At 45.7% G+C, this 27,307-nt stretch overlaps 2 protein-coding genes across 2 annotated transcripts; one reads left to right on the top strand and one right to left on the bottom strand.

Annotated features, from left to right (window-relative positions):
• Window positions 1-34: 34 nt before the first annotated feature.
• ARR3 (arrestin 3) lies at window positions 35-14,099 on the bottom strand. Its single transcript, XM_025372781.1, has 17 exons — window positions 14,062-14,099; window positions 13,075-13,112; window positions 12,777-12,807; window positions 12,566-12,626; window positions 12,324-12,368; window positions 5,579-5,778; window positions 5,366-5,425; window positions 5,119-5,186; window positions 4,346-4,481; window positions 4,075-4,159; window positions 3,738-3,810; window positions 3,236-3,373; window positions 1,604-1,687; window positions 1,300-1,323; window positions 1,067-1,119; window positions 779-788; window positions 35-204 (listed from the first exon to the last, which is right to left on the bottom strand). Exons 2-17 carry the CDS (start codon window positions 13,080-13,082, stop codon window positions 114-116), a joined length of 1,167 nt encoding a protein of 388 aa, XP_025228566.1. The 5' UTR covers window positions 13,083-13,112; window positions 14,062-14,099; the 3' UTR covers window positions 35-113.
• An 8,511-nt stretch (window positions 14,100-22,610) lies between these two features.
• Window positions 22,611-24,241, top strand: P2RY4 (pyrimidinergic receptor P2Y4). The gene has a single exon (XM_025373213.1). It carries the CDS (start codon window positions 22,787-22,789, stop codon window positions 23,882-23,884), a length of 1,098 nt encoding a protein of 365 aa, XP_025228998.1. The 5' UTR covers window positions 22,611-22,786; the 3' UTR covers window positions 23,885-24,241.
• Window positions 24,242-27,307: the final 3,066 nt, after the last annotated feature.

The following is a 27,307-nucleotide window of genomic DNA, read 5'->3' on the forward strand; positions in this document are numbered from 1 at the left end:
CTCCAGGAAGAGGAAATAGGCAAGAGATCGCCAGGCACATCTGAACACACTGATTAATTTATTAGAGTGTTACAGTGGGGGCTCCCACACAGACGGGCACCAGAGCGAGGTGCTCAGCTCCCCTCATCTCCCTCGGCCTCCGCAGCCTTCTGGTTCTCCTCCTCGCCTTTCCGCGTAAACTCCTCGATGACTATGTCCTCAGAGCTTGCAGAAGCAGCAGAAGAGAATGGAGGGTTAGGAACCCCTTTCTGGGTGTCCTCCGTGTCCACTCTTTTTTCCTGATCCCAGAAAAGTGATCCCCTCCCTGCTTCCCAGCTAGGCTCCTCGGCCCCCTCTTGGTGCCCCCACTCCTCCATCAGCCACTCTGGCTTGTTTCCTTCCATTCCCGCCCAAATTTCCCAGCACAAAATTCCCCCAGGAGCACTGGAAGGGAAATAAGGATGAGGGGTGGGAAGGAGGGAAGGTATCAAAGAATGAAAGATGAAAGAAGTAAGGGCGAGGGGGTGGGGGAAAAGGAAAAAGAAAAATGGGAAGGGGATGAGGGGGAAGGATGATTCCAACAAGAGCAGAAGGTGGAGGGCGGGGGGGGGGGGGATGCAGAAAGGGAAAGGAGGGCATATGAAAAGCACCGAACTGTGACACGAAGCTAAGCCATATGTTTCCACTGCACACGTATTGAAAGCACCCCAGGGAAGCATTTTCACATTTCCATCATCATAACATGGAGGGTGGCAATGGGAAGAGGGGAATGGGGCTTCCCAGTCTTGTATTCCATTACCTAGCAGCCTCTGTAGCAAGCATGGAGAGAGAGGGAAAAAATGGAGCTGAAGCTGATTAGGGGCTCTTCGGTTCCCTGAAGAAGTATCTTTACTTCCCCCTCCCCCTTCCCAATCCTTCGTCTCCAGCACACACGACACACACACTTCCCCTGAAAACCTAGACACCCAGCCTACCTATTGCTATTCCATCCCCAGGCAAACTGCTAGTCTCCAATTCATGAGATCAGAATGGCTTGGACCCCAGTCCTCAGGACAACCGTTCCTGTGAGTTCCACCTGGTCACTCACCTTGAGATGGCTTCGGATGGATCAGGACCAAGGGTAGCTCCACACCAACATCGCTGCAAGGATCCCAAGGTGGAGTTACATCTCCTCTCTCTACAAGCCCAATCCCCGGACCTCCCTCCCTTAGTTTTCCAGTCTTTGGATGCCCTCAGACCCTCCCGAATCAATCATTTTGCTCTCCTTATCCCCTTGTCCTCCTCTTCTTGCCCAAGTCCCCCCACCCCACAGTCTCTCACCTGGCTGTCAGGTCTCCTAGGATGCTGTGGGTAGAATGACACCCAAAATTAGCAGCAGGAAATACAGAAGGGGCAACCTAGTTTCACTAGGGGATGAGGGATCATAAGACCTAATGAGCCAGCCACAGAATGGGTTTCTGGAAGGGAAAGTGACTTGCTCACTGAGCTCACCGGTTTGGGAACCTGGTCTGGGAGAAGGGGTGGGGAATGGTTTGATTGGGTCAATCTAACTGGGAGAAAAACAGAAGCGAAAAACCCTTGACTCCTCAGCCCCTTCCCAGACAGACCCAGAACCCTCACTTACCCACCACAGGACACCATCAGGTTGACTCTGACTTTGTAGGACACCAGGATCCCCAGCAGCTCTTTGTCCATTCCAGGTCTAATACTGGAGGTTGTAGTATTCGTTTTGGGGTGTTTGGGAGCATGAGGAGTAATTCATTCAGTCCCCAGTTTCTTCTCATGCATTCCCATCACCACACCCTATTATGTTTAGTCTTATCGTAGAATATCTCCCAGGCTCTAACCTCTCCTACCCATTGAGACCACATTTCTCTTCCTAACATTCACTTTTACCATGTCACCCTCTGCTCAAGAGCCTACATTTTGAATATAACAACTACTCTGCCTGACTTTCAAGACCCCTAACAACCTTGCCCTATCTAGCCTCTCTAACCTTTTCTGCCCTAACTCCTGGGATACAACCTAAGCAGACCCATCTTCTCTCCGTGATCAGAACATGCCATGTGGATTCCCACCTTCTAGCCTTGGCCCATGCTGTGTCCCTAGTCTAGAATGCTCTCTTTTTTCCTCTGTTGGTATCCAGATCCTTCACATTCTTCAAAATCTAGCTTATTCTACCTCCTCCAGGAAGCCCTCACCAGCTCTCCTGGCTTCTTTTAACTTTGTTGCACTTTTACTCTGAACCACGTGCACTAACATTTAACTGTTGGGTTGTATTTGCATCTCTCTTTGTTCCTCATCTAGGCCATAAATTGACTGAAGGCTGTCTTAAACTTCTTTGTATTCTCCACATTGCTTAGCATAGGAATGAGCATGTAATAGGTGTTCAGTAAAAAACCCACTGATTGAAAAATAAGACACTGAAAGCTGTATGAGCTTGAGAAAATCTCTTCATTGCTCTGGGCTGCTGATCTCTTACATATAAAATAATGCAGTTTGGATGATTTCTAATGGTATTTCTAGCAATAACAGTCTATAGCTACTTGATTGATAAGGGTAGGGAGAGATGGAGGGATTACACTTGACAGATGGTGGCAGGTGGTTTTTGGTGGGAGACACATCTAACACTAGGGCCTCCAAAGGCACAGAACCAAGTGAATGACTTCCTAGAATTCTATTCATTCCTGTTGCATCATTTTCCTTTTTTGCCCTCCTTTTCCTCCATTTCTCATCTCCTAGTCTTCTACTCCATCTTTATCTTTTCTAGAGAGTAGCTTCTGTAGAGATCACAGTATTCAGAGCCGGATGACATGTGATATAATCCTGTCTACGTCTACCACTTAACAGCGATGCCACCTTAAATGAATTCCTTCTTCTCTCTGAGCCTCAGGGTCCTTAAGTGTAAAAGGAAATAAGAACACCTATCCAGGCTACTTTAGTGGGGTTCTCACAAAGATAACATAGTACATAGGTAGGACCTTTGTGAACTGTGAAATCGTATACAACATAAGGATTGCTTTCCTCTCCATGTTTTCCTTTTTTTCTGCCTATGACCTAAGCCTGCCGTTGGTCCCACAGGCATTATTGAGCTTACTGCCGGCCCTTAGGCCTGGAGGAGTCTCTGAACACTGCCCTAGAGACACTTTAAAAAACAGATAGGCTTCACTGAAGATGAAACGTCAGAGCTGTAAATGTAGCATGTAGAATGGTTGAGGGGTGGGAAATGGAGGCTGAGAGTTACATTTGAGCTTACATCGTGCTAGAAGCCAGGTTGGTATCTTCATGCTTAAGTTTGCCATCCAGTGCCAGGCCCCGTTTCTGGCAGCTGGCAGCCAGGATTGGGGTTACTGCAAAGCTCTGGGAGAAGCTGGAATTGGCAGCTACAGTCTCCCTTCAAAAGAAGAACAAGAGAAGAATTTAGGCTGGGCTTGCTGACTAAGCATACTTTTACTCCCAAGAGTATCTTGTACAAGATTATACAAGAACCTACTGGAGTATCCAAGAGAGGTGACATGTTTAACTGTGAAGACTGGGGGGAGTTAGTTCTGGTGGGAAATCCTTATGCCCCTGCCCTCGCTCAGCATCGTGATGGGATTGCTGGGGGTAAGTTGCATCTCCTCCATCTAGTTCTCCTGGGAATCCCTCCCTGGGATCTTCCACCACCCTTTTTCCCCCAACCCCCTCACCTGCTTCCTGGACCTCTTTCCACCACCCCACCCCTTGGCTCTCTGACCCTAGCCCCAGCACCAGCTCACGTGAATTCCTGAATGAACACAGTCTTGGAGTACTTGTCTAGTGAATACAGGACAACATCTGTGGTCTGGTCAACTGAACAAGCCAGGAAAAGCACATGATTATATCAGTCAGTCATCCTTGAGACCCCAGCTCAGTGTCCTTAGTTGTGACCTTATACATAGGCACACTATACATGATGCAGTAAGACATGCTCATTGACAAAATAAGATATGCATTTTGACAAGCCCATGTTAGAGGGAAAGCCTAGATGAATGCAGACAGGTAAGTGAGGCAGAATTTTGGAAAAACACCTGTGGCTTTGGGACCAGGTGCACAGGGATGGAAAAAGAAACTCACCTGAAATCTTGATTTTTTTGATGACCTTGTTGGTGCAGTTGTTGATGGAAACATTGACAGAGATGGGTTCTCCATGGTAGTGAACCTAAAGCAGGAGGAGGGACCCATGTCAAGGCTGGAGGAAGAATGCGCAGATGGAGACCCAGAACCCCTGCTTCCTTAGCACTGTTGTCACCCTGGCTCCCATCTCTGCCTGCCCAAGTAGGAAATCAGTGAAGAAAGGGCATCAGAGGGGTTCTGGGGTGGAAGGCAAAAAGTGGGTGTCACAAACCTCACTGTCCATCCAGGCCTGGAGTTGTAGGGGCTGAGCTGACAGAAGGAAGCGGCGGATGGTCTGGGCTGAGGGGCCAGGGCCTGCCTCTGGTGGTGCAAATTGTACTTTCCGGACAACCAGCCGCACATAGTCTCTGAGCAGAGACCAAGGGATTAGCCAGAGCGTCCTCCTTTCAGACCCACAGACCTCTCCCATGCCACCCCCATAGTCCAATCGTTACTTAAGAATGGGAGCAGAGGAAGGCCTCCCTCAGAGAACTCTTCTAGTCCCTTAATGCAAGTATGTAGACCAAAGGTTAGTAAACTGTGGCCCACTGGCCAAATCTGGCCTGATGCCTGTTTGCCTATGGCCCACAAGCTGAGAATGGTTATATTACATTTGTAAATGGTTGAAACAAATCAAAGAACAATGCTATTTTATGACATGTGGACATTACATGAAATTCAAATTTCAGTGTTCATAAGTAAAGTTCTATTGGACACACAGCCACACTCATTCATTTCTATACTATCTGTGACTGCGTTTGCACTACAACAGCAGAGTTGAGTACATGCAACAGAGAAATACTGTTTTTTTTGGCCCATTACAGAAAAGTTCGCTGACCCCTGCCCTAGATCAAAGAAGATAAGTCAGAGGGGGCTCAGAACCGGGCATCACTGGTGGCGACGATGCTGTGGAGGTTAGAAGTGGGGCTATTTCTGTCATGAGAGCAGGATCTGTTGCCTGGCAGAGGCTGGAGGCAGGGATTTTTGGGGACAACCAAAGAATACCTCTTGGAGACTGTCTCCTCCGGGTTTTCAGCACAGAAACTCTTCACTTCAAAGTCAATCCCACAGGGCTGTAAAAGGACAAGGGCAAAGAGAGCTAATTTCCAGTGCTGTCCTCCCTTCCTCATGGGCCTATAAGAAAATGCCTGACCTCTTTCCTTAGCTGTCCATTTCTCCAGTCTTGACTATCCCACTGTTCCTCTTCCCTGGCACTACCATCTATCCTTCTTTCTTAGAACCTAGTCCTCACCTTTCCTGAATCTTCAGGACCTGGCTGCAGTGTCACAGAACAGGGCAGGTTGGTCACCATCTAGGGGACAAAAAGGAGATCAGAAAAGAAGTAGAAAAGAAAAGAATACAAACAAATGCAAAAGAAATAGGGAACCCTCTCCCTTGTCCTTCTTGAGCTTCCTCTCTTAATCTTCCCTGGAGACCTTGCCTGCCCAGGGCTTGGGGTCAGTACCTGCAGGGTAAAGGGGTAGGCATTGTCCCCTAGCTTGTGCAGCAGTCGCTCCTGTAGAACTGTGAGGGGCCCCTTAGGGCTGCTGGATTCAGCTGGGACCACTTGCAGGGTCTGCACATACAGATCTTTTCGGAATGTCAGACCAATCACTTCCAAGTCATCACGGCCATAGCGAAAGGCACATGTCAACATGACAAACACTGCAGGCATAGGAAGAAGAGAGTGGCCTGTCAGGCCTGAGTGGAAGGGGAATCTTAACTGAGTCAAGAAGACACAGACAGGTTATGTAATATGATCGAAGGCTGGCCGGGCGCGATGGCTCACGCCTGTAATCCCAGCACTTTGGGAGGCCGAGGCAGGTGGATCACAAGGTCAGGAGATCGAGACCATCCTGGCTAACACAGTGAAACCCCATCTCTACTAAAAAAAAAAAAAAAATTAGCCAGGCGTGGTGGCAGGCGTCTGTAGTCCCAGCTACTCCGGAGGCTGAGGCAGGATAATGGCATGAGCCCAGGAGGCGGAGCTTGCAGTGAGCCAAGATCGCGTCGTCACTGCCCTCTCCAGCCTGGGCGACAGAGCAAGACTCTGTCTCAAAAAAAAAAAAAAAAAAGATCGAAGGCTATGGGCACAAAGAAAAAGATTATTAATACATTTGACTGCAGTAAGATTTACGTTAAGTCTTTATAAACAAAGTCTTCTTTATGTTCAAAGTCTAAAAACAAAGAAAAAATGGAAAGCCTGGGAGAAAATCTTTGCAACACATATAACACACACTGAAGTTTAGCGTCCAAAATATGTAAGGACTCCCACACATCAACAATAATAATGTACCAGTATAAAAGTGTGCAAAGAATGTGAAGAGGCCCTTGCAGAAGTGTGCAAAGAATGTGAAGGAATGGCCAATAACATATGAAAACATATTTAGTCTCATTAGTAATCAGATAAACGCAAATCAAAACCACAACGAGATCAGATTTCACATCAGATTGTCAAAAAATGTTAAATCTGACAACACTACGTGTTAATGAAGATGTGGAGCAAAAGGAGTTCTTACATACTGCTGGTGGGAGTATTAATGCAACCAGTTTGGAAAACTATTTGGGATTATCCAGTAAAATTAAATCTGCTCGTAGTGTATGACCTAATAAGTTGACTTTAAAGGAGCTTTTGTTCATGTTTACAAAGAGATACATATGATAATGACCATCGCATCAATGTTTGTCAGAACATAAAACTGGAGATAATCTAAAAATCTATCAACAGGAGAATTGGTAAAAAAAATGTATGGTATATTCACATAATGGGATACTAAACCAAGGTTGAAATAAATGAACTAGAACTTCAAAGAATGCCCTATGGTTTGTATGTGGCCTCTCCATAATTCAGGAGTTGAAAGTTGATGGCCATTGTGATGGTATTAAGATGGCCATTAAGAGGTGATTAGATCATGGGGCTTCTTTGTTCATGAATTCCTTTATGAACGGGATTAAGACCCTTATAAAGGAGACCTTTTGCCCTTCCACCTTCCACCATGTAAGGACACAATGTTTCTCCCCTCTGGAGGATGCAGTAATAAGGCACCATCTTGGAAGCAGAGAGCAGCCGTCATCAGACAACAGAACCTGCTAGAGCCTTGATCTTGGACTTCCTAGCTTTCAGAATTGTGAGAAAATAAATTTCTGTTCTTTATAAATTACCTAGTCTCAGGTATTTTGCTGTAGCAGCACAAACAGACTAAGACCTGTGTCAACACGGTTAAATCTCAAAATCTATTGAACGAGGCTGGGCGCGGTAGCTCACGCCTGTAATCCCAGCAATTTGGGAGGCCTAGGTGGGCAGATCGCTTGAGAACAGGAGTTCGAGACCAGCCTGACCAACATGGTGAAAACCCATCTCTACTAAAACACAAAAATTAGCCGGGCATGGTGGCATACACCTGTAATTCCAGCTACTCAGGAGGCTGAGGCAGGAGAATTGCTTGAACCCGGGAGGTGGAGGTTGCAGTGAGCTGAGATTGCACCATTGCCCTCCAGCAGGGGTGACAGAGTGAGACTCTGTCTCAAAAAAAAAAAAAAAAGCTACTGAACAAAATATCTAGCTGCAGAATGATAGGTACAGTATGTTACCGGTTATATAAAGTTTAAAAGCATGATGATGACAATATCAAAGTTGATCATAGACACGTAAATATGGAGTAGAAGTATGGAGCCATCAAGAGAATAATAACCACCAAATTCAGGATAGTCGTTATCTGGGGAGGGAGGAGAGAAGGAGGAGAAGCAGTGAGTAGGGAGGGAGGAAGGCAAACTGGATCAGGGAAGGACACACAGGAGACTTTAGTTTGTTTCTGTTATTCTTTTTAAAGCTTGGTGATGAGTACAGGGTATTCATTACGTAATTCTCTATGCCTGAAATATTTTATCATGAAAAAGAGAAACAATAATATTTAGGGCCAGAATACCTGGACCTGAATAGGACTTGCACAAATCTCTTGATTTCTCTGGGTCTCAGTTATTACACCTGTCAATAATAGGACTGCTCTAGTAACTCTACATATGCTATTTAGACCTCGAAACAACCCTCTGAAGTATTATTATCTCCACTTTACAGGCAAAGAAAGTGAGCTCGGAGCTGTTAAGCAATGGTTCAGGATTTCAACCCAGGCCTGTCTGACTCCAAAGCTCAGGCTCATAGGTGCTCAACTTAACTCATAGGATGGTTGTGAGGAGTTGATGTATTAGAAATCCCTTTGGAGGCTGGGCACAGTGGCTCACACCTGTAATCCCAGCACTTTGGGAGGCTGAGGTGGGCGGATAGCCTGAGGTCAGGAGTTCGAGTCCAGCCTAGCCCACATGGTGAAACCCTGTCTTTACTAAAAACACAAAAATTAACCGGGCGTGGTGGTGGCCACCTGTAATCCCAGCTACTCGGGAGGCTGAGGCAGGAGAATCGCTTGAACCTGGGAGGTGGAGGTTGCTGTGAGATGACATCACACCACTGCACTCCAGCCTGGGCAACAGAGTGAGTCTCCGTCTCAAAAAAAAAAAAAAAAAAAAAAAGGAATCCCTTTGGAAACTTCAAAATAATTATAGATGTGGATGAAGATGATGATGATGATACTGACAGAAATGGAAGAGTTATAATTGAACTCATACTTTGTAACTGGTATCTAAGATTTGAAAGAAATCAAGTGAGAGGCAGATAGAAAGCATCTGAAATGCACTAATGGAATGTAGAATGGAGTAGAGAGGGATACCTGTCCAAGTACAGGGTGACAGAGGTTGAGGCAAGGAAAGATATAGAACAGGAATGTGTAACCTTACTTCTATCAGGGGTTCTGACCCAAAGAAAAAAAAAAAAACTGCCAACAGCAGCACTTGAGTAGAAAGCAACTTATTTTAGTATTTTTAAGAACTCAAAACATCAAACACCGGATTATTTGCTTTTAAAATTGAGAATGAGGAAAATGAACCTATATTCAAAAGATACAGCAAAGCCTGAAAGTATTGATAATATCGGTGTTTATAAGGACTGGGGCAATATGGGAAGCCTCATGCACTGCAGGAGTGAGATTTAATTGGTATAAGCGTTTTAGAGGGCAATTTGACAATGGGTATAGAAAGCTTTAAAAATGTGTGAATGAGGCCGGGCGCGTTGGCTCAAGCCTGTAATCCCAGCACTTTGGGAGGCCGAGACCGGGCGGATCACGAGGTCAGGAGATCGTAGACCATCCTGGCTAACACGGTGAAACCCCGTCTCTACTAAAAAATACAAAAAACTAGCCGGGCGAGGTGGCGGGCGCCTGTAGTCCCAGCTACCCGTGAGGCTGAGGCAGGAGAATGGCGTAAACCCGGGAGGCGGAGCTTGCAGTGAGCTGAGATCCGGCCACTGCACTCCAGCCTGGGCGACAGAGCAAGACTCCGTTTCAAAAAAAAAAAAAATGTGTGAATGCCTTTTGGCCGTTAATTCCTCTTCTAGGCATTTAGCCTAAAGAAATAATTGAGGCCGGGCGCGGTGGCTCAAGCCTGTAATCCCAGCACTTTGGGAGGCCGAGACGGGCGGATCACGAGGTCAGGAGATCGAGACCATCCTGGCTGACACGGTGAAACCCCGTCTCTACTAAAAAATACAAAAACTTAGCCGGGCGAGGTGGCGGGTGCCTGTAGTCCCAGCTACTTGGGAGGCTGAGGCAGGAGAATGGCGTAAACCCAGGAGGTGGAGCTTGCAGTGAGCTGAGATCCGGCCACTGCACTCCAGCCTGGGCGACAGAGCGAGACTCCGTCTCAAAAAAAAAAAAAAAAAAGAAATAATTGAACAAGTGAGAAACAGATGTGCATTGCAGGGCATCGTGGTATCCCCATACAATATAGTACTAGGCAACTTAAAAAGTTATAGATTTGTATATATTGACACAGGTTTAAAAGATTATAAAATATTATTTGTAGTATAGCATTTTAGTTAAAATTTTGATGTTTGCACAGAAAATATGAATAAGATCAAAAGATTAGTGATTAAAGATGGTAAGGTTACACAGTCTCTCCTCCATCATCAAATGTTTTCTAATTTTTCTACAATGGAGACAAACCTAATAATTTTCAAAAGATACAACAAATAGATTCACCTTTGTTCTCAATTATGGCCAATTATAGTGTGAGAAAGGAAAGAGAAAGAAAGGAAAATAAAGCATAAAGGAAAGGAAAAAGGCAGAAAGGAAAAAGGAGAGGAAAAGAGGTGGCTGGTAGGAGGCAGGGTGAGAGAAGAAATGAAAAAGATGAGGAATGAGACAGAAAAAAAGGTCAGGATGGGTGAGGCAGAAGGGGATCTAGTAGCACCTGAGGTAAGGATGTTAATCAGATGACTTGTTACTTGGAATTGCTTTCTGTTCCTGTGTTGGGAGGGCAGCAGACTAAGACATCAACTGCATCATGCAACTCCTACCCCCAACTGAAGCTCTAATTGGCTCTCTAGCAGTTTAGCATTGTCCTTTTATTGCATGCTAGGAAATAGCTTGTTTTTATTTTAAAGTCAGTGTGTATTCTAAAGTTATTAATGTATAGTTGTGTTTATTCTACAAAATATATGTTAATTGTCTGAGCATCAGAAAATACAAACAAAAAGACAAATCAAAGCTCCACCATAATATATCATGTTCCACAGATAACTACTGTTAATATCTGTTATGTGTGCTTCTCAACTTTGTCTGTTGCTAGAATTGAACGCAAGGCCACCTTAGGTATTTTTTACTTTTCTCTCATTGCCTTTTTGAAGTTAAACTTTGTAGTTTGAGATCACTGTAGAGTCACATGCAGTTGTAAGAAATTATACAGAGAGAGATTGTAGATATATTTTTGTTAAACAACAATTTGTTCACACTATCACATATACTGCCCTATCACTGGCCTTTATCACTCCACAGTACAGATGAAGCATATTTTACATCCACAAATGTACCTTGATAAAAAAAAAAAAAACATTAGAAAATATGACGCAAACAAGACAATCTTCATAGAGGTAACAAACCATGTTGAAAAACTAAGAATAAACAAGAAATACGCACAACTTAAATGAAAAGTAATATAAAACTCTACTAAGGGGACATTAAAAAAAGATTAGAATAAAAGGAAAAATTCATTCTCTTCCTGGAACAACATATATTTTTAACTAAAGATTTCTTTCCAGAGCTTGTGAAGATTTTGTAGAAATGTGAAAAAATGATTTAGGTTTTAGAAATATAGAATACTTGGGAACCTTAAATAAGTTGGTTAATTTATGAGTCTATCCCAAAGTTCCTCTGATATTTAAAACCGACTTGATTGCTTATTCACACTGCTTAATCTGAGAGATTTAGGCTACTTTATTCTCCAATATCTAACAGTTACATCCGAACTAGTACTCATCAACCCATTCAGCACCTTTTTCAAATCAACCCCAATTTTCAGTCTAGTTGGATCACAGTGGGGTTAATCCACAGTGAGAATTAAAAGGAAAAAAAGCAGCAACAACAACAACAAAAATCAGCATAATCTTGATCTGTAGTAGTGCTGCCAGAGTAATGTTTCTTACGGTTACTTCCTGTGGTGGTTGTTTTGGTTTTTGTTTGGGAATTTTTCCTTGAATAAAAGGTCAGTTTCACTACACAAAAAAGGAGATGGAAACACGTATACCAGAGGTTGCAAAATGGCAGCCTGAAGGTCACATCTAACCAACAGAAAAAAAAAAGTTTATAATCTATCCAGGCTTCTAAAGACTTTCAGTGAGTTGCCAACATTTGAAAATCAGGAAATCTGCATTAAAATATGGATTTCTGACTTATTGGATCATTCTATAGGCAGTCTAAGATTCAGATCAATAGCCAAGCAGGGCCACCACCAGTAATAATAGAGAAAATCCGAAATTCTGAAAGAAGCTATTTTAATTTCAGCACGAGTGTAAGTTTTGTGCAATTTTGAAAAATAAAATTTAATTTATGCTTTAGATATTTACTTTGAATATGATTTGGGTAAGGGGGCACCATAATCTTTTCACACTTCGGGCCTCTAAAAGTCTTATTTTGAGCTTCATTTACAGTTCCTCGTTAACAATTATAAAATTTGGCCACACTGGGCTGGAATTCCCAGTTGTCAGCCTCCACCAGAGAAGGCATTCGCAGTTCCTGCCACTTTCTGGTTTTCTTATACTCTGGTGCAATCCACTCATCGAGTTACCTGTCTGAAACACACAAAGACCGACAAGGATTTCCACTTACACTTTCGACCTTTTAAGTACTCAGGATCAACCAGGACTACACCATCTGTGGAGAGAAGGACAGACAGCACTTTGGTCAGGAAAAGCTCTCAAGACTATGAAATAGACGACGATCCCTGAAATGGTTCTTCCCATTCTTCCCTTTAATTTGCCTCCTTTTCTGCACAGTCTCTCCTGGACTTTCTTTTACTCCCTAGTTTCCATTCCTCTTTCCCCAGGCTTCCCCTTTTTGGACTCACTGACCAATGGGTTCCACCATGTCCACATGGTCCACGAAGTCCCGTTTCCCCAGGTAGATGGAGAGCTGTTGTGGAACAACTTTGCATGTTATTCTCACAATCATTTTGGAATGGATTCCCCTGAAGCCCCCAACCCAGATCCCTGAGACCTTGAAGGATGTACCCACCTATCCCTTTTGCCCTCTCATTTGCCCAGCTGGGCCAGGTTCTCTCACCTTCCCATTGGAGCTGGTCTTCTTAAACACCCTATGGGGAGAAAACCAGAAAGAGGATGGAGAGGGGGATTGGAAGTGCAGGGAAGAGGAAATAAGGGAAGTGGGGAGAAAAGAAATATTCTTAGGATTAGGAGAAGAGGCTCCAGGAGCATAGGATGGGGCAAAGGTAGAGATAATCGGGATAGAATCCAAGGACACAAGTTAGGGAGAGATTGGAAATCCCCCTACCCCAAAGGGAAATACTTGGATTGGGGTAGGGAGCAATTCACAGATTCAAAAGATTAGAAGGAGTTCTTACTTGGACATGTTGGCTATATAGTTGATGTTGAGCCTTTTCTGGGAAAAGGGAAAGAAGAAAGGCTCAATCATTTCATTTCCATTCTTCTCACCCCACTCCAGCATACCATCCATATACACCTAGTGTGATGTAACCTTTCTTCCTTAGACAGACACCTCACCCACATCAAGTACCTCCTATTCTCCCTTCTGCCAAGGGTACTTCTTCAGCCGTATTCTTGCCCATCTTGAGCAAGAGGGGAAAAAAAACTTTCCTATTTTGTACAAATCATTGACTAACCATACTATCTATTCTCCAGAAAGGGCCAAACTTCCTAGAATGGCTGGGGGACTCTTGAGAGCCCTCAGAGAGAAGGAACTTCTCTGGAAAGAGGCTGGACAGAGGTTTCCATCCAGAAAAGTTTGAGAAAAATGTGTTTCTTGGTCTGTATGAGGCTAGACATCCCCTGGCACACACTAGGTGCCAAGACATGTTTGTGGGATACATGAATGAATGAATGAATGAATGAACAAATGAATGGATTCTGTCTCCTTCTGCTACTGCAATGGATCCCTTGACTGTCAACAAAGAATGGAGAAAAGTGTGAGAGAGAAGGGGTTGGTGCCTTCATACTCTCAGTTTTTGGTGACAGAAGTCTCTTTGGAGGTTGAAAGTCCTCCTTGAACCAACTCATCCCTCTCATTGCCTTCCCTAGATTTTCCCATTCTTATCCCCGTCCAGGTCCCCAGGGGCTAGGCCTTTGGGTGGGAATCCTTAGAGAGAGGGAGATGTCTCTCTAGGGCTTCTCTTTGATGCTTACTGAGCCTGGCCAGGGGGTGAGCTTAGGGGAGCTTCCAGAGGTCTTTGGAGGGTCTCTAGGCCTGAATGTCTATAGGCTATGTCAGGAAGGGTGTCCCTCAACTGCTGCCTGATATATTAAGGGGGATGCTAAGAGCAAGGGATATAGGGTTTAGTATGGGCTAGAAGTCGAGGGCTCTGGAATATTACCTGGGGAGAGAGATGAAGTTCACATCAGTCTCCAGCTCTGGTTGCTATGCCTGCCTCCCCAGCCTCTTATACCCACAGTCCTCTGAGTGTTTTGATTGGTGGGGGTCATCAGAAAAGAATAGGGTTCTTGGGGGGGCATGAAACACTGCTATAAATAGTTCAGGTGCCAAGAGTTTGGAAAGCAGATTAGTGCCTAAAAGATTAGTGGCTAAAAGATTAGCAGGCTATTGCTGCTGGGACAGAGTGGGGGTAGGAGGTTGATTCTGATGATGTTAAAGGCAGGGGAGTTTGAGAAGGGTAACTTCAGGATTTTGGCCTTGTGAGGCCTTGAACCTGAGAACTGGCATCAAAGTGGAGTTGGAGGTCTTAAAGGTGAAGCATGGTGGGGGATTGAAATGGGAGGGCTCAAAGTATAGGCCTTTGTGTTTTTGAAAGGAATACCTTGTGTCACACTCCAATCTTTATATCAGCAGCTCCAGGCCACACAAAAGCCAAGGGTATGGGAAAGAGTACCTCGTCCTCAAGCCGCCCACCACTTGGGACACTGGACTCTTGAAGCTGATGTTTAGAAACCCCGATTATCCCAGCTTATGTGCACAGCAGGAGTCAATCTCCTGTAGGTAGTGGGGGCAGGAGTGGTGGAGGGGGAGCTGAGTGCATTGAGCTGTGTGTGCACATGTCTGTGAGCCTTGAACTTCTCTTCTCGTTGGAGAGGAAGGTAATATAAGATTCCCAGCCCGGGGACAGGTTCTTCTGGCAGGACATGCATGTCGAGGGAATAGGCGGCTGACATCTTATCACCCCTACCTAGGGTAAACCTCCTCACCCCAGCTCTTGACTCTGTCCAATCCCTGAAACTAAGTCCATGCTGTAAGCAGCTTCTCTTGCCTCGTATGACCGCTCATGGAATTAGAGATATTTCTGTCTCTGCAGCTGCCAGGACCCCCACAACAGCAACAACAAAGTAATCTTCCTTTCTTGACTGTCCTTCCCACAGGGCCTAGGCTCAGGCTTCACGGGCATAGAAAATGTAGAGACAGAACCTACAAGCTCTGGGGTTTCCGGACTCTGACCTCCTTCACCTCCCCTTACAGCAGTCTAGACATTAGTACTTATCTATAGACATAGCCCTTAACCCCAACCTCCACAATGCGGTGTCCATTCCTCAGAGGATGGCTATGGCTATGACTCAGAGGGCTGGGCAGGGCCTTCCCTAACTCCTGCCCCTCACTGAGGACCCTGGACAGCTGTCCCATATTCTCTTTGCACAGTTCATGGTGTCAGCCCCTGCCATTCCTAGCCAATATGCATCTCAGGGCCTGGTTGTTTAGTTACTATAACTCTCTCCTTCTCAGGGACTTTCAGATAGTGTGAGAAGGAACTGATGCTGGACATACAGGAAAGACTTGTATACATGCCAAGGTTGGTGTCTGCGAGGAAGGTGAAAAGTCAGAATGAATCTACTTTTCATGCCAGACATGGCAATATTCAATGGCAGGAGAGGAAGGCCTCTCTTCTTGTATGCTTATTTTTATCATTCAGGAAACCTTTCCCAGAATCTCTAGAATGACTAGTGGTCAGCCTATTTTTGTCTTTAGACCCACACTTGAGGCTCCTACCTCCCTTTTAGGTACTCAATCCCACTTTTCTTCTCTTTCTACTCAGATCCATGGACCTCTCAGTAGGAAGAGAGTAGATCTGCTAGGTCTTTAATTCATTATTATGATGGAATGTAAATCATTACTCTTTTCCAGAAGTTTGTGCATTTCTTGACTGAGGTAAAATTCACAAATCTTAACTGCAGCTCAATGAATTTTTACCTACTGTGGCAAGCTGAATTATGCCCCCCAAAGATGTCAGGTCTTAATCCCAGGAACCGATGAATGTTACCTTATATGAAAAAGAGACTTTGCAGATGTGAATAAATTAAGGATCTCGAAATGGGGAGATTATTCTAGATTATCCAGGTGGGCCCTAATGTAATCACTAGTCTCTTTATGAGAGAGAGGCAGAGAGAGTTTTGACTCTGAAATAGGAGGCAATATGAGGCCTGAAGCAAAATGCTAGGCTGCTGGCTTTGAAGATGGAGGAAGGGGCCATGAGCCAAGGAATGCAAGCAATACAACTCTAGAAGCTGGAAAAGACAAAGAAATCGATTCTCCCCTAAAGTCTCTCACGGCCACAAGATGGCTGTTCCTGCTCAGGCATGGCCCTGCTGAAACCTTGATTTTGGCCCACTGAAACTGATTTTAGACTTCTGACCTCCAGAACTGTAAGAGAAGAACCGTGTATTGTTTCAAGTCACCAAGTCTGTGGTAATTTGTTACAGCAGCCATAGGAAACTAATACACCTGTGTAAACGCACATATAACCACCACCCAGGTTAAGATATAGAACATTTCCATTCCCCCAGAAAATTTCTTTGTGCCTCTTTCCAGTTAGTAGCTTCCTGAAGAGAACAGTCACAAGTTTCACTTTGACCTGGAATACTTGCATTTTACGAGGATGCAACAGTAAGAAAGCAAAGGAATGCATATCTAATGGAGTTTCTGGCCCCTATAATACATTGGTGGGGGAAATATTTTTAGGTCCTTACCCACCCTCATTCTGTACACCTGGATGATATCTCCAACCAGACCTTCCAGTTAGAAAATGATGATCAGATCTCTGCATGAGGAAGGAGTGGGTTATTCAGTAAAAGGTTGTAGCAGACAGAATTGCTTACCAACTCAATAGTCATCTCCCTCTTCCTCCTTGTGGAAAGAATCCCCATTTTTAAGGTATTTCACCCTCCTCCGCATGGGTCTGTGCTCCTCTATGCCACTCATGGTCGTTTTATCCCCCTTGCCAGTGATCAGCTTAGTTATAGGCATGGTGAAATTCAGGCCACTGTGATGTGAGAGGAGGTATGCTGGAGAGATTCTGGGAAAGGTTTCTTGAATGATAAAAATAAGCATACAGGAAGAGGCCTTCCTCTTTTACCATTGAATATTGCCATGTCTGGAAACAATGCCTGACCGGCAATAGCCACCCTGTGACCACGAAAGTTGCTAAATAACATGCCAAGGTTTCAAATCAGAGAGATGGAAAGAATCAGGATTTTTTAATGACATTGTTGAACTGCTGAATTAATCAGCTCCAAAGCCACCCACTACTGAACTTATATGCAAGATAATATATTTCCTTTTTTAAAAACAGTCATCTAAGTTTGGATTTTCTGTTATTGCAACTGAAAACATAGCAAAAGATTCAAGTGGGATGTGGATGAGGCATTAGCTCAGTGGGGGAGGATGGAACGGAGATAGATGGATTAAATCGCAGAAACAGATTTCCTGTGCTGTCCTAGGCGCTGAACAAACTAGTCCTGGTCTCCACTCTAAGGTTGTTAACAGCCTTGCTGGAGATAAAGTTGGGTGTGTAGAAAGACAAAAAGGGCACACTACAGATAATACATATGAACAAAGCTAACTTGGGTACAACTATGCGGAGCCAGTCATTTCCCCATGATTTTATTAGTAAGTTTAGACATCCAGGGCTTCAGATCACTACTCCTTTCCGTCAAGGTTGAGTGACTGTCTTGTTCCACTTACTCTCAGCAAGTAATTCCATTTGTTCACTTCATAAAGAAAATTCAGCCAATTGGAGTGGACCTCACACCTTCCAAATACACCTATACTTTAATTCTCAATAACGACAATGAGGGCACTCTGCTGGGTTCCTTACATGCATTGCTTCATTGTCTTCTCACAACAAGCTAGGTGCTAGCATCCTCATTCTACATATGAGGAAACGGAGGTTCAGAAAGACTTATCCATAGTCACAGCTGGCAGGCAATGGAGCCAGAGTTCAACCCTAGGTCTGTCTGACTCCAAGCCTGCATTTTTTCCACTATATCACTTACCTTTCCTCCCTCATTTTCTTCCCTCTCCCTTCCTTCCTACCTTTATCCCTCCTTTCCCTCCTCCCTCCCTCCCTCCTTCCCTCCTTCTCTCCCTTCCTTCCTTCCTTCCTTCCTTTCCTCCTAACTCAGAGACAGATATTAGAAATCATGCCTCTTCTCCGTTTCCTTCTTAAAGCTCCAAGGAAACAGAAAATCTTGCAAAGAAACTGTCATCAAGACAATTATGAATATTAGATGTGAAGGGCCAGGAGGGAGAGGACTGGAACAAACTGGAGGAGTAGGGCAATGGAAGGGTGTCAGCAATAATGGTATTTGTACATCTTATTTATCTCTGTCATGAGAAAAATAGTAAACTTTTCCTGCATACTAAATTCCAGACGTCAATGAGATACCCAAGTGTGTGTGTCCTGTAGCAAACAACATATATAGGGCTTAGATTATAGATGTGGGAACCATTCAATTCAACAAATTATAATTAAGTTATTCATTCATTCAACAACTATTTATTGAACACTTACTATGTGCAAGGTACTTGTTTTCTTAACTCTGAGTTGGAAGGCATTTTTATGGGGACAGCAGAGAATATAATTGGAAATAAAATATCTAGAACATATGTTATAATAACTTCACCTGGAAGGCTATGGGAAAGACAGAGGTACAATGAGGTACATGTTCTCAAGGAGCTCTGGTTCTGGTATGGGGGTGGGAGGATCAGGAGGAGATGGCCAAAACCACAAATGAGTATAATTCTAGGCTGCCTGTGGTATGTGCCATCTCTGTAGAAATGAAATGTGATAAAAGTGTGAGAGAAGGAGAGATGCATTTTGATTAGAGAGAGATCTGTATGCTGGAGTCTCTTGGCCATTACCAATTTTTGATAACCTCTGAGTCATAGTTGAAATCATGAGAGTAGATGTTCCAAGAGAGAAGGGGAAGAGAGGGTGGGGGTAGGGGGGAGAGAGATGGTGGAGAGGGAGATAGAGGAGAGGAGAGGAGAGGAGAGGAGAGGAATCTTTGGGGTAAGGCTCACATGTGGGGGAAGTAGGGCAAAAAAGAGCCAGGGAAGGGGCCAGAAGGAACATCCAGAGGAAGAGGAGAACCGGAGTAAAGCAAAGTCACAGAAACCAAAGTAAAGAAGAGTTTCACAGAAGAGAGTGAGGCTGATCCGCTGCATTCCATTCCTCTTGGCCCCAGGTGAGGATAGTAAAAGCCAATCAGGGGTGCTGGTTGGGGAGGGTTGGGAGAGGTCTTTTCCTGAAATAGCCACTGGGCGGCAGTGGTGGCAGCAGCAGCCGCTGCAGCTGTGTCGGGACCTGCAGAAACGTAGCAGAGCTAAGTCAGGGGAAATGTAGCAGAGGTGAACCAGCCTGAAGCAGTGGGAGCAGGAAGCTGGCTCAGGCTGGGGCTTCTGTAGTGTAGTGCTTCTCCTTGGGTGTACACCAAACTTCAAAACACGCTTGTCCACCTCTGCAGAGGCCAGGTTCATCCCTGGGAGCAAAGCAGTAATAAAAAACACCTTATAAACGTGCAGCATTTTATGGTTCACAAAGTGCTTCCACACCTGGTAACCAATTCAATATTCAGGAAACCCTAAAAAGATTGGTGTTATCATTCCCATTTCACTGGTGAAGAATGGAAGTTACAAAGAGGCGCCCAGGCTCACATAACTAATAAGTGGAAGAGCAAGGATTTAAACACAGGTCCGTCTGGCTTCAGAAACCCGGGCCTCTTATGCAGTGTCACAGTAGTCAGCTGCCCAGGACTCAGGTTATGACTGTGCCCTCCACTGCTACCTTTTATTCCACCCCTTACTCTGCCACAGGGCAAGGATCTTCAGTTGTTTCCCCATCCAGGTTTCTGAGCTTTCTGAGAGATCTAGATTCTAAATTCTAGAGCCTCCTTTGCAAGTCCGCCTCCTCCTCTCACTCCCGGTATCCAGCTGGGTGACATTCTCAGGACCTGAGGATCAAGTAAATTCAGAGTCCCCATTGCTTCTCAGCTCCATGCAGAGTGGATTCTGCTCCAGCCTGCTCACCCCTCCCCAAAGGCACTGCTTACCTCATCCTCAGAGTCCTCCAGACCGGGTTTGCCTCTAGTGCCTAAGACATACTTACGGAGGCTTAGTTGGCTTCAGGAGCCCCAGATCCTGAGCTGCTGACAGTCCCTACACCCGGCTCTCAAACCTCTAGGCTTGTTCTCTGCACCTTCTCCACTATATTCAGACCAAGTCTCTGGGAGTGATCAAGAGAGATGGGGGGTACTGTATAGAAAGGGGTAGAGTCTGTATGGGAAATGTATTGGCTAGTATCCTCCAGGAGGCATGAACTGTCTCCTGGCCATCTCCTCTTACATGTATAACAGGCATCTCAAAATTTACAGGCTGAAAAGTGAACTCCCAATCTTTCCCCTAAACCCCCTCCTATCTCTGTCAACAGTAACTTTATTCTTCCAGCTGCTCAGGTCAGGCATCTTGGAGCAATTTTTGACTCTTCTTTCTCTTATACCCCATATCAGTAAATCTCACTGTCCCTACTTAAAAAAAAATATATCCAGAATTTGACCACTTCTCATCATCTCTGTCACTGTGATCCAAGCTACCATCATCTCTATCAGCAATAGCCTCTTGACTGGTCTTCCCCCTGTACCTCCAGCCCTGCAGTCTATTCTCAACATAGAGCTGGCCAGTGAGCCTTCTAAAATGTAAGTCAGATGACACCTCTCTTCTCTAAACCCTAAGTGCCTTCCCATTCACCAAAGAGTCCTTTACAACGGCCTCCAAGGACCTTCATGATCTGGTCCCTGCCAAACTCTCTGACTTCATTTTTTACTTTTCCCCTTCTCACAACACCTGGCCTTTATTCAAAAGTCACCCTTAATATTTATTTATTTATAGACAGGGTCTTGCTTTGTCATTGAGGCTGGAGTGCAGAGGTGTGATCATAGCTCACTGCAACCTCGAACTGCTGGGTTCAAGTGATCCTCCTATCTCAGACTCCCAAAGTGCTGGGATTAGACGTGTGAGCCACCGTGCCTGGTTTCACTTCTAATACTTAAAACAACAACTCTCTTTATTACCCTTTTCCTTCCCTCTTTAATTTTTCTCCATAATGATGATCACAATCTACATATTTTACTTATTAATTTTGTTATCCCCCAGTAGTATGTAAGTACCATTAGGGCGGGAGTTTTTGTCTATTTTGTCTACTCCTAAGGAATTACCAGTAACTGGAACTGGACCAGGCAAAAGTAGGCTCTCAGTAAATATTTGTGGTTTTAAAAAAAATTATTTATATTTGAGACGGGGTCTCACTTTGACACCCAGATTGGAGTGCAGTGGCGCGATCACAGCTCACTGCAGCCTCAACGTCCCAGGTTCAAGCACTCCTCCTGCCTTAGCCCCCCATGTAGCTGGGACTTCAGGTGCATGCCACCACGCCCGACTAATTTTTTGTATTTTTTGTGGAGACGGGGTTTTGCCACGTTGTCCAGGCTTGTCTTGAACTCCTGAGTTCAAGAGATCTGCCTGCCTTTGTCTCCCATAAATATTTGTTGATTCTTTCCTGGATCATAGCTAGTGGCTTAGAGAGGCAACTTAAGCACAGCAATTAAGTCATGGATGCTAGAGCCTGATCCAAAGGCAGGCCTGCCTTGGTTCAAATCTTGACTCTACCACTAACTAGCAAGACACCTAAACTTTCTGTGCCTTCATTTTTTCATCAGCAGAGCAGAGACAATAATAGTACCTAGTTCATAGAGAACCTATGGAGTCATTAATAAGTATAAAGCACTTAGAAAAATGCCTGTCACATACTAAGTGCTATATAAGCATTCGTTGTAATGATATGCATATGAGATTGAGATTTGTATTAAATATCAGTAGTTTAGATTTTCTAAAATCTTTCAATGTGTTGTCCTGCATTTGCCCATGTGAAAATTCATTTCCCATGTTTCTGCTCACTTACACAGACTTGTATGATCCCCCTGTAATCTATCTCCAGGGGCCTGGCTCTTCATCGGTAAACTTGGATGTTTCCTCCTGTGCTTCCTCCTGCAGTCATTTCAAAGCTGTTAAATAGTAATCTCGCTGGGCCCCAGTTTCCCAATCTGTACAATGAGTAGGGTTGGACTAGGTCATTGTAAAGGGCCTTTCTAACTCTTTGGATCTCCCAGATGGGAGGAGGACAGGCCCCACCTCCAACTCCACCTCCTTGGATATGCCCTCTGGCTGCCAAGGGGAAAGGTGACAGAGTCAGCTGAGCTCAGCTTCAAGGGGACCAGGTAGGAGACGTGCCAAGGTTCTTGGGCAAGGGTGGCAATGGGGCTCCTGGGCTGTAGGCGGGCAGTGGGGAAGGTGTCATAGGTAAATGTCATCTGGAGACACTGTGACCAGGGCACTAGGAGAGGCGAAGGCACTGTGGGGAGAGACACTCCTCTTCCAGGGACACAGCTGTGATGAGGAGTCAGGAGACACTTTGTGTCTGGGTATCTTCCCACTTTGGATAGTGCTGGGAGGCCTCCACCCTCTTAAGCTAGCCAGGCTCTTAGGGACAGAGTGAGCTGCAGAGTGAGAACAACCCAAACCCACGGGCTGCCTGCCTGAGCCCCAGCACTGCCTGCTGCCCACCACTCCCCAAGCTGGACCAAGGGAGCTTGGGTAGGGACCTGGCTAGCCTGAGTGCACCCAGATGCACTCCTGTCAGCTCTCTCTAGTGCTTCAACCACTGCTCTCCCTGCTCTCTGCGTTTTTTGCCCCAGCTCAGGGATAGGGGTGGGCAGGGAAATCCTGCCACCCTCACTTCTCCCCTTTCCATCTCCAGGGGGGCCATGGCCAGTACAGAGTCCTCGCTGTTGAGATACACAGGCCTCAGCCTAGGTCCTGGCAGCAGTGAGGTGGAGCTGGACTGTTGGTTTGATGAGGATTTCAAGTTCATCCTGCTTCCTGTGAGCTATGCAGTTGTCTTTGTACTGGGCTTGGGCCTTAACGCCCCAACCCTATGGCTCTTCATCTTCCGCCTCCGACCCTGGGATGCAACTGCCACCTACATGTTCCACCTGGCATTGTCAGACACCTTGTATGTGCTGTCGCTGCCCACCCTCATCTACTATTATGCAGCCCGCAACCACTGGCCCTTTGGCACTGAGATCTGCAAGTTCGTCCGCTTTCTTTTCTATTGGAACCTCTACTGCAGCGTCCTCTTCCTCACTTGCATTAGCGTGCACCGCTACCTGGGCATCTGCCACCCACTTCGGGCACTACGCTGGGGCCGCCCTCGCCTCGCAGGCCTTATCTGCCTGGCAGTTTGGTTGGTCGTAGCCGGCTGCCTCGTGCCCAACCTGTTCTTCGTCACAACCAGCACCAGAGGGAACACCGTCCTGTGCCATGACACCACTCGGCCTGAAGAGTTTGACCACTATGTGCACTTCAGCTCGGCGGTCATGGGGCTGCTCTTTGGCGTGCCCTGCCTGGTCACTCTTGTTTGCTATGGGCTCATGGCCCGTCGCCTGTATCAGCCCTTGCCAGGCGCTGCACAGTCTTCTTCTCGTCTCCGATCTCTTCGCACCATAGCTGTGGTGCTGACCGTCTTCGCTGTCTGCTTCGTGCCTTTCCACATCACCCGCACCATTTACTACCTGGCAAGGCTGTTGGAAGCTGACTGCCGAGTGCTGAACATCGTCAACGTGGTCTATAAAGTGACTCGGCCCCTGGCCAGTGCCAACAGCTGCCTGGATCCTGTGCTCTACTTGCTCACTGGGGACAAATATCGACGTCAGCTCCATCAGCTCTGTGGTGGTGGCAAGCCCCAGCCCCGCACGGCTGCCTCTTCCCTGGCACTAGTGTCCCTGCCTGAGGATAGCAGCTGCAGGTGGGCAGCCACCCCCCAGGACAGTAGCTTCTCTACTCCTAGGGCAGATAGATTGTAACACGGGAAGCCGGGAAGTGAGAGAAAAGGGGGTGAGTGCAGGGCAGAGGTGAGGGAACCCAATAGTGATACCTGGTAAGGCGCTTCCTCCTGTTTTCCAGGCTCTGGATAGAAGCCCTCGCCCTGAGGGTTGCAGGGAGACAGGGACATTATGGGTGATCTCATCTCTCATAACCCCTTCAGTTGCCCACTCTTTTTTAGCCAATGCCAGTCTTCTACTCCTTTCTCATTGTTTCTGTCCCTTCCTGGGGCCATTGATCCTACAAGTCTTCCTGAAAATCTTCCCCAGTCCTCTTTCCCTGTCCCATTTCCCCCACAGCCTCCTATAGCATGTGTTTCTCCAGCCAGACCAGAGCATTCAGCTGAAGGGGTGGATCAGGCAGAGTCATCTCAGGATTGGCCTGACGTATCTGATGGTGATAACCAGAATCAGGAAGTGGAGGCAACTTCCATATCACAGATGCCAAGGATGTGCCATATGCAGCACCCACACCAACTTCCTGGTTCTCCCTCAAAGACAGCATAGTCTTGCTTACCGAGGCACTGCAATAGGGTGTGATCCCAGGGAGCCTGCATGCCAGGGTCCCCGCATATAGCTGGGGGCCTGACACTGTTGAACTAGTGCGCAGCATGAATTAAAGTCCTGTGATGGGGTGGGGACCTTAGCTGATAACAGCCTTTAGGACAGGAATGGGACTGGACCTTCTTTATGATGTTTGCTCAGAACATGTATATGACAGCTCTCCTGTACTTAACGAAAGGACAAGTGGATGGCTCAGACTGAGGGGGTGGAGCTCTCATGTCTATGGCTGTAAGTTCCAGCATTGAGGAGTAGAGCAGATTTGTGCAGAGGATGGTGGTGACAGGAATTGACGCCCAGAACTAGCGTTTCACTGATCTCTCCCCTTTCTCTAGCTCCTGCCCCAAATAAATGATAAATCTGTCACCAGCTCTTTCAGATCAGGCTTCAGGACTTTGAGGCCAGGGTGGAGCACTAGGACTGGGAAGGTTCCTTTTAAAGTTTCCCACCCATTCATTGCTTCTCTCTTCCAGTGCCATCTTAGCACTTACAGGCTTATAGGATCAAGTTGCAGAGGGGAGCGGGGTGCATTGGAAATTGAGAAGCTAACCCCTAAGCCTTGGGAAGTAAGAATTTCTTGGCAGGCATTCTTGAGAAAGGTGGGCTCACACTTACAGGCCTTCTCCCTTTGAAATCACCTTCCAGCCTGTTGGTCTCCTGAGTCAGATCCCAGCCTTGCCTTTCGTTTTTTCCCACCCTTGCTGACCTGTCTCTGATCTCTTACTTATCTAATGATACCAACTTCTTATTGGCTTCTAAGGGGTCTCTCTCCGTAGAGTAGGGCTGGGGCTGGACTGCAGAAAAAAATGACTTCAGTTTTCCTAAATTTCCCTTTTTGTTTTTTGAAAGACTCCCACTTTTTCCCTAGATATCCAGGACCTTCTTGCTACGCAGGACTCCTGCCATTAGGAGTAAATGAACCAACTTTTTTCTCCTCTTCTTACTGGTTCTCCCAGTCTCACAGCCACTGTTACATACACTGTTCCTCATCTGCACTCTCTTCCTTTTATTCCTATGACCATGGCCTCTTTGCCCATCACCTCCCCTAACCTGCTGTCCCCACCCAGTAAAGCTGCTCTTTCCATCCCAACTGACTCAGGCCAATTTTCTCATCTGTTACTTTAGGGCTGTCTTCCCTTGCACTTTAGCTTTAAACACCTTGACTTTCACCTTGGGCCAATCTCCTTTCTTCTAGGACTGGAGGAAATTGCAGATGAAACCAGAGGACAAGGCTGGCTTGACTCACTAAAACTTCACATCCTGGAGCTACATCTAAGCTCTCATTCCTCTTAGCCTGGTGTGTTCCTAGAGAACATTCCACAGCAGCTGTTTCCTGTCTTTTCCACCTCCACAAAGCCCCAAATTCATCTCCTTCTTGTGATCTCTTAAGAGAGTTACCTTGCCTCCTGCAAAACTGAGAAGCTCTAATGCTTCAACTTCCAGTTATCATTCATGATAACTACTCTATATTTGCCCTGTCTTTCTCCCTTTCTTCCCTGAAGTTCCCAGAATAAGAGGTGGTCCCCTTTCTTATTCCTTTGTTTACCTCTCTTCATTATTTCAAGTCTCTTCCATCACCCATTTTATCCCACCTTAAAAACAAACAAACAAACAAAAAAACAAAGCATTACCACTGACACCTTAACCCTGCTGTCGTTTGTCTTTTCTTTTCTTTTTTGTTTTTGAGACAGAGTCTTGCTCTGTCACCCAGGGTGGAGTGCAGTGGCACAATTCTCAGCTCACTGCAACCTTCACTTCCCGGGTTCAAGTGATTCTCCTGCCTCAGCCTCCCGAGTAGCTGGGATTACAGGCATGCACCACCACGCCTGGCTAATTTTTGTATGTTTAGTAGAGACGGGGTTGCACCATGTTGGCCAGGCTGGTCTCGAACTACCTACCGACCTCAAGTGATCTGCCCTCCTCAGCCTCCCAAAGTGCTGGGATTACAGGCGTGATTACACGCCTGGCCTAGAAACCTTTTATTGTAAATATTCTCCCTGGTTGCTATAGTCTTTCATGTCTATTATTTCAATTGCCTCATAAAATTATACCTGTCAGTAGATTACATTTTATTTGACTATTCCCCTATTATTGAATATTTAGATATATTTCAATTTTTCTGTGCTTTGAACATCTTAATGTGTATAGATTTTTTCTCCTTTGTAATTCTGTCTCTAGGATAAGTTCCCAGAAGCGGGATTACCAGACCAAAGAGCATGAACGTTTTTATGGCTCATGATTGCCAAAAGGACTGCAAAAATTTTCCACACCACAATGACATATGAGTTGTTCCAGTTCCCTTGCAGTGCTAGCATTGGACTTTAGAAGAAATCTCTTTAGATGGTTAAATATTATTTTCATATTTTTTCATTTCTTTGATTACTCATGGGATTGAACTCTTTCCCATATGTTTACTCTTTGCATCTTTCTTCAGTTGGCACCCTAGTGGTATTCTTATATATCTAAATGTATTCTTTTTTTTTTTTTTTTTGAGATGGAGTCTCGCTCTGTTGCCTGGGCTGGAGTGCAGTGGCCGAATCTCAGCTCACTGCAAGCTCTGCCTCCTGGGTTTACGCCATTCTCCTGCCTCAGCCTCCCGAGTAGCTGGGACTACAGGCGCCCGCCACCTCGCCCGGCTAGTTTTTTTGTATTTTTTAGTAGAGATGGGGTTTCACCGTGTTAGCCAGGATGGTCTCGATCTCCTGACCTCGTGATCCACCCGTCTCGGCCTCCCAAAGTGCTGGGATTACAAGCTTGAGCCACCACGCCCGGCCCATGTATTCTTTTTTTTTTTTTTTTTTTTTTTCGGGGGCTCCCCTTTTCCCCCCGGGCGGGGGGGGGGGG

Source organism: Theropithecus gelada, chromosome X, assembly GCF_003255815.1.
Source record: "Theropithecus gelada isolate Dixy chromosome X, Tgel_1.0, whole genome shotgun sequence".
NCBI lineage: Eukaryota > Metazoa > Chordata > Mammalia > Primates > Cercopithecidae > Theropithecus > Theropithecus gelada.

What these genes read in the sequence shown, in the direction of transcription:
- P2RY4 (XM_025373213.1), top strand. Translation starts at nt 22,787, where the DNA reads ATGGCCAGTACAGAGTCCTCGCTGTTGAGATACACAGGCCTCAGCCTA.
- ARR3 (XM_025372781.1), bottom strand. An exon ending in GTACTTAAAAGGTCGAAAGT is followed by an intron (nt 5,779 to 12,323) that starts GTAAGTGGAAAT and finishes CTATGCCTGCAG; the next exon opens with TGTTTGTCATGTTGACATGT. An exon ending in AGGCCTGGATGGACAGTGAG is followed by an intron (nt 4,160 to 4,345) that starts GTTTGTGACACC and finishes CTCCTGCTTTAG; the next exon opens with GTTCACTACCATGGAGAACC.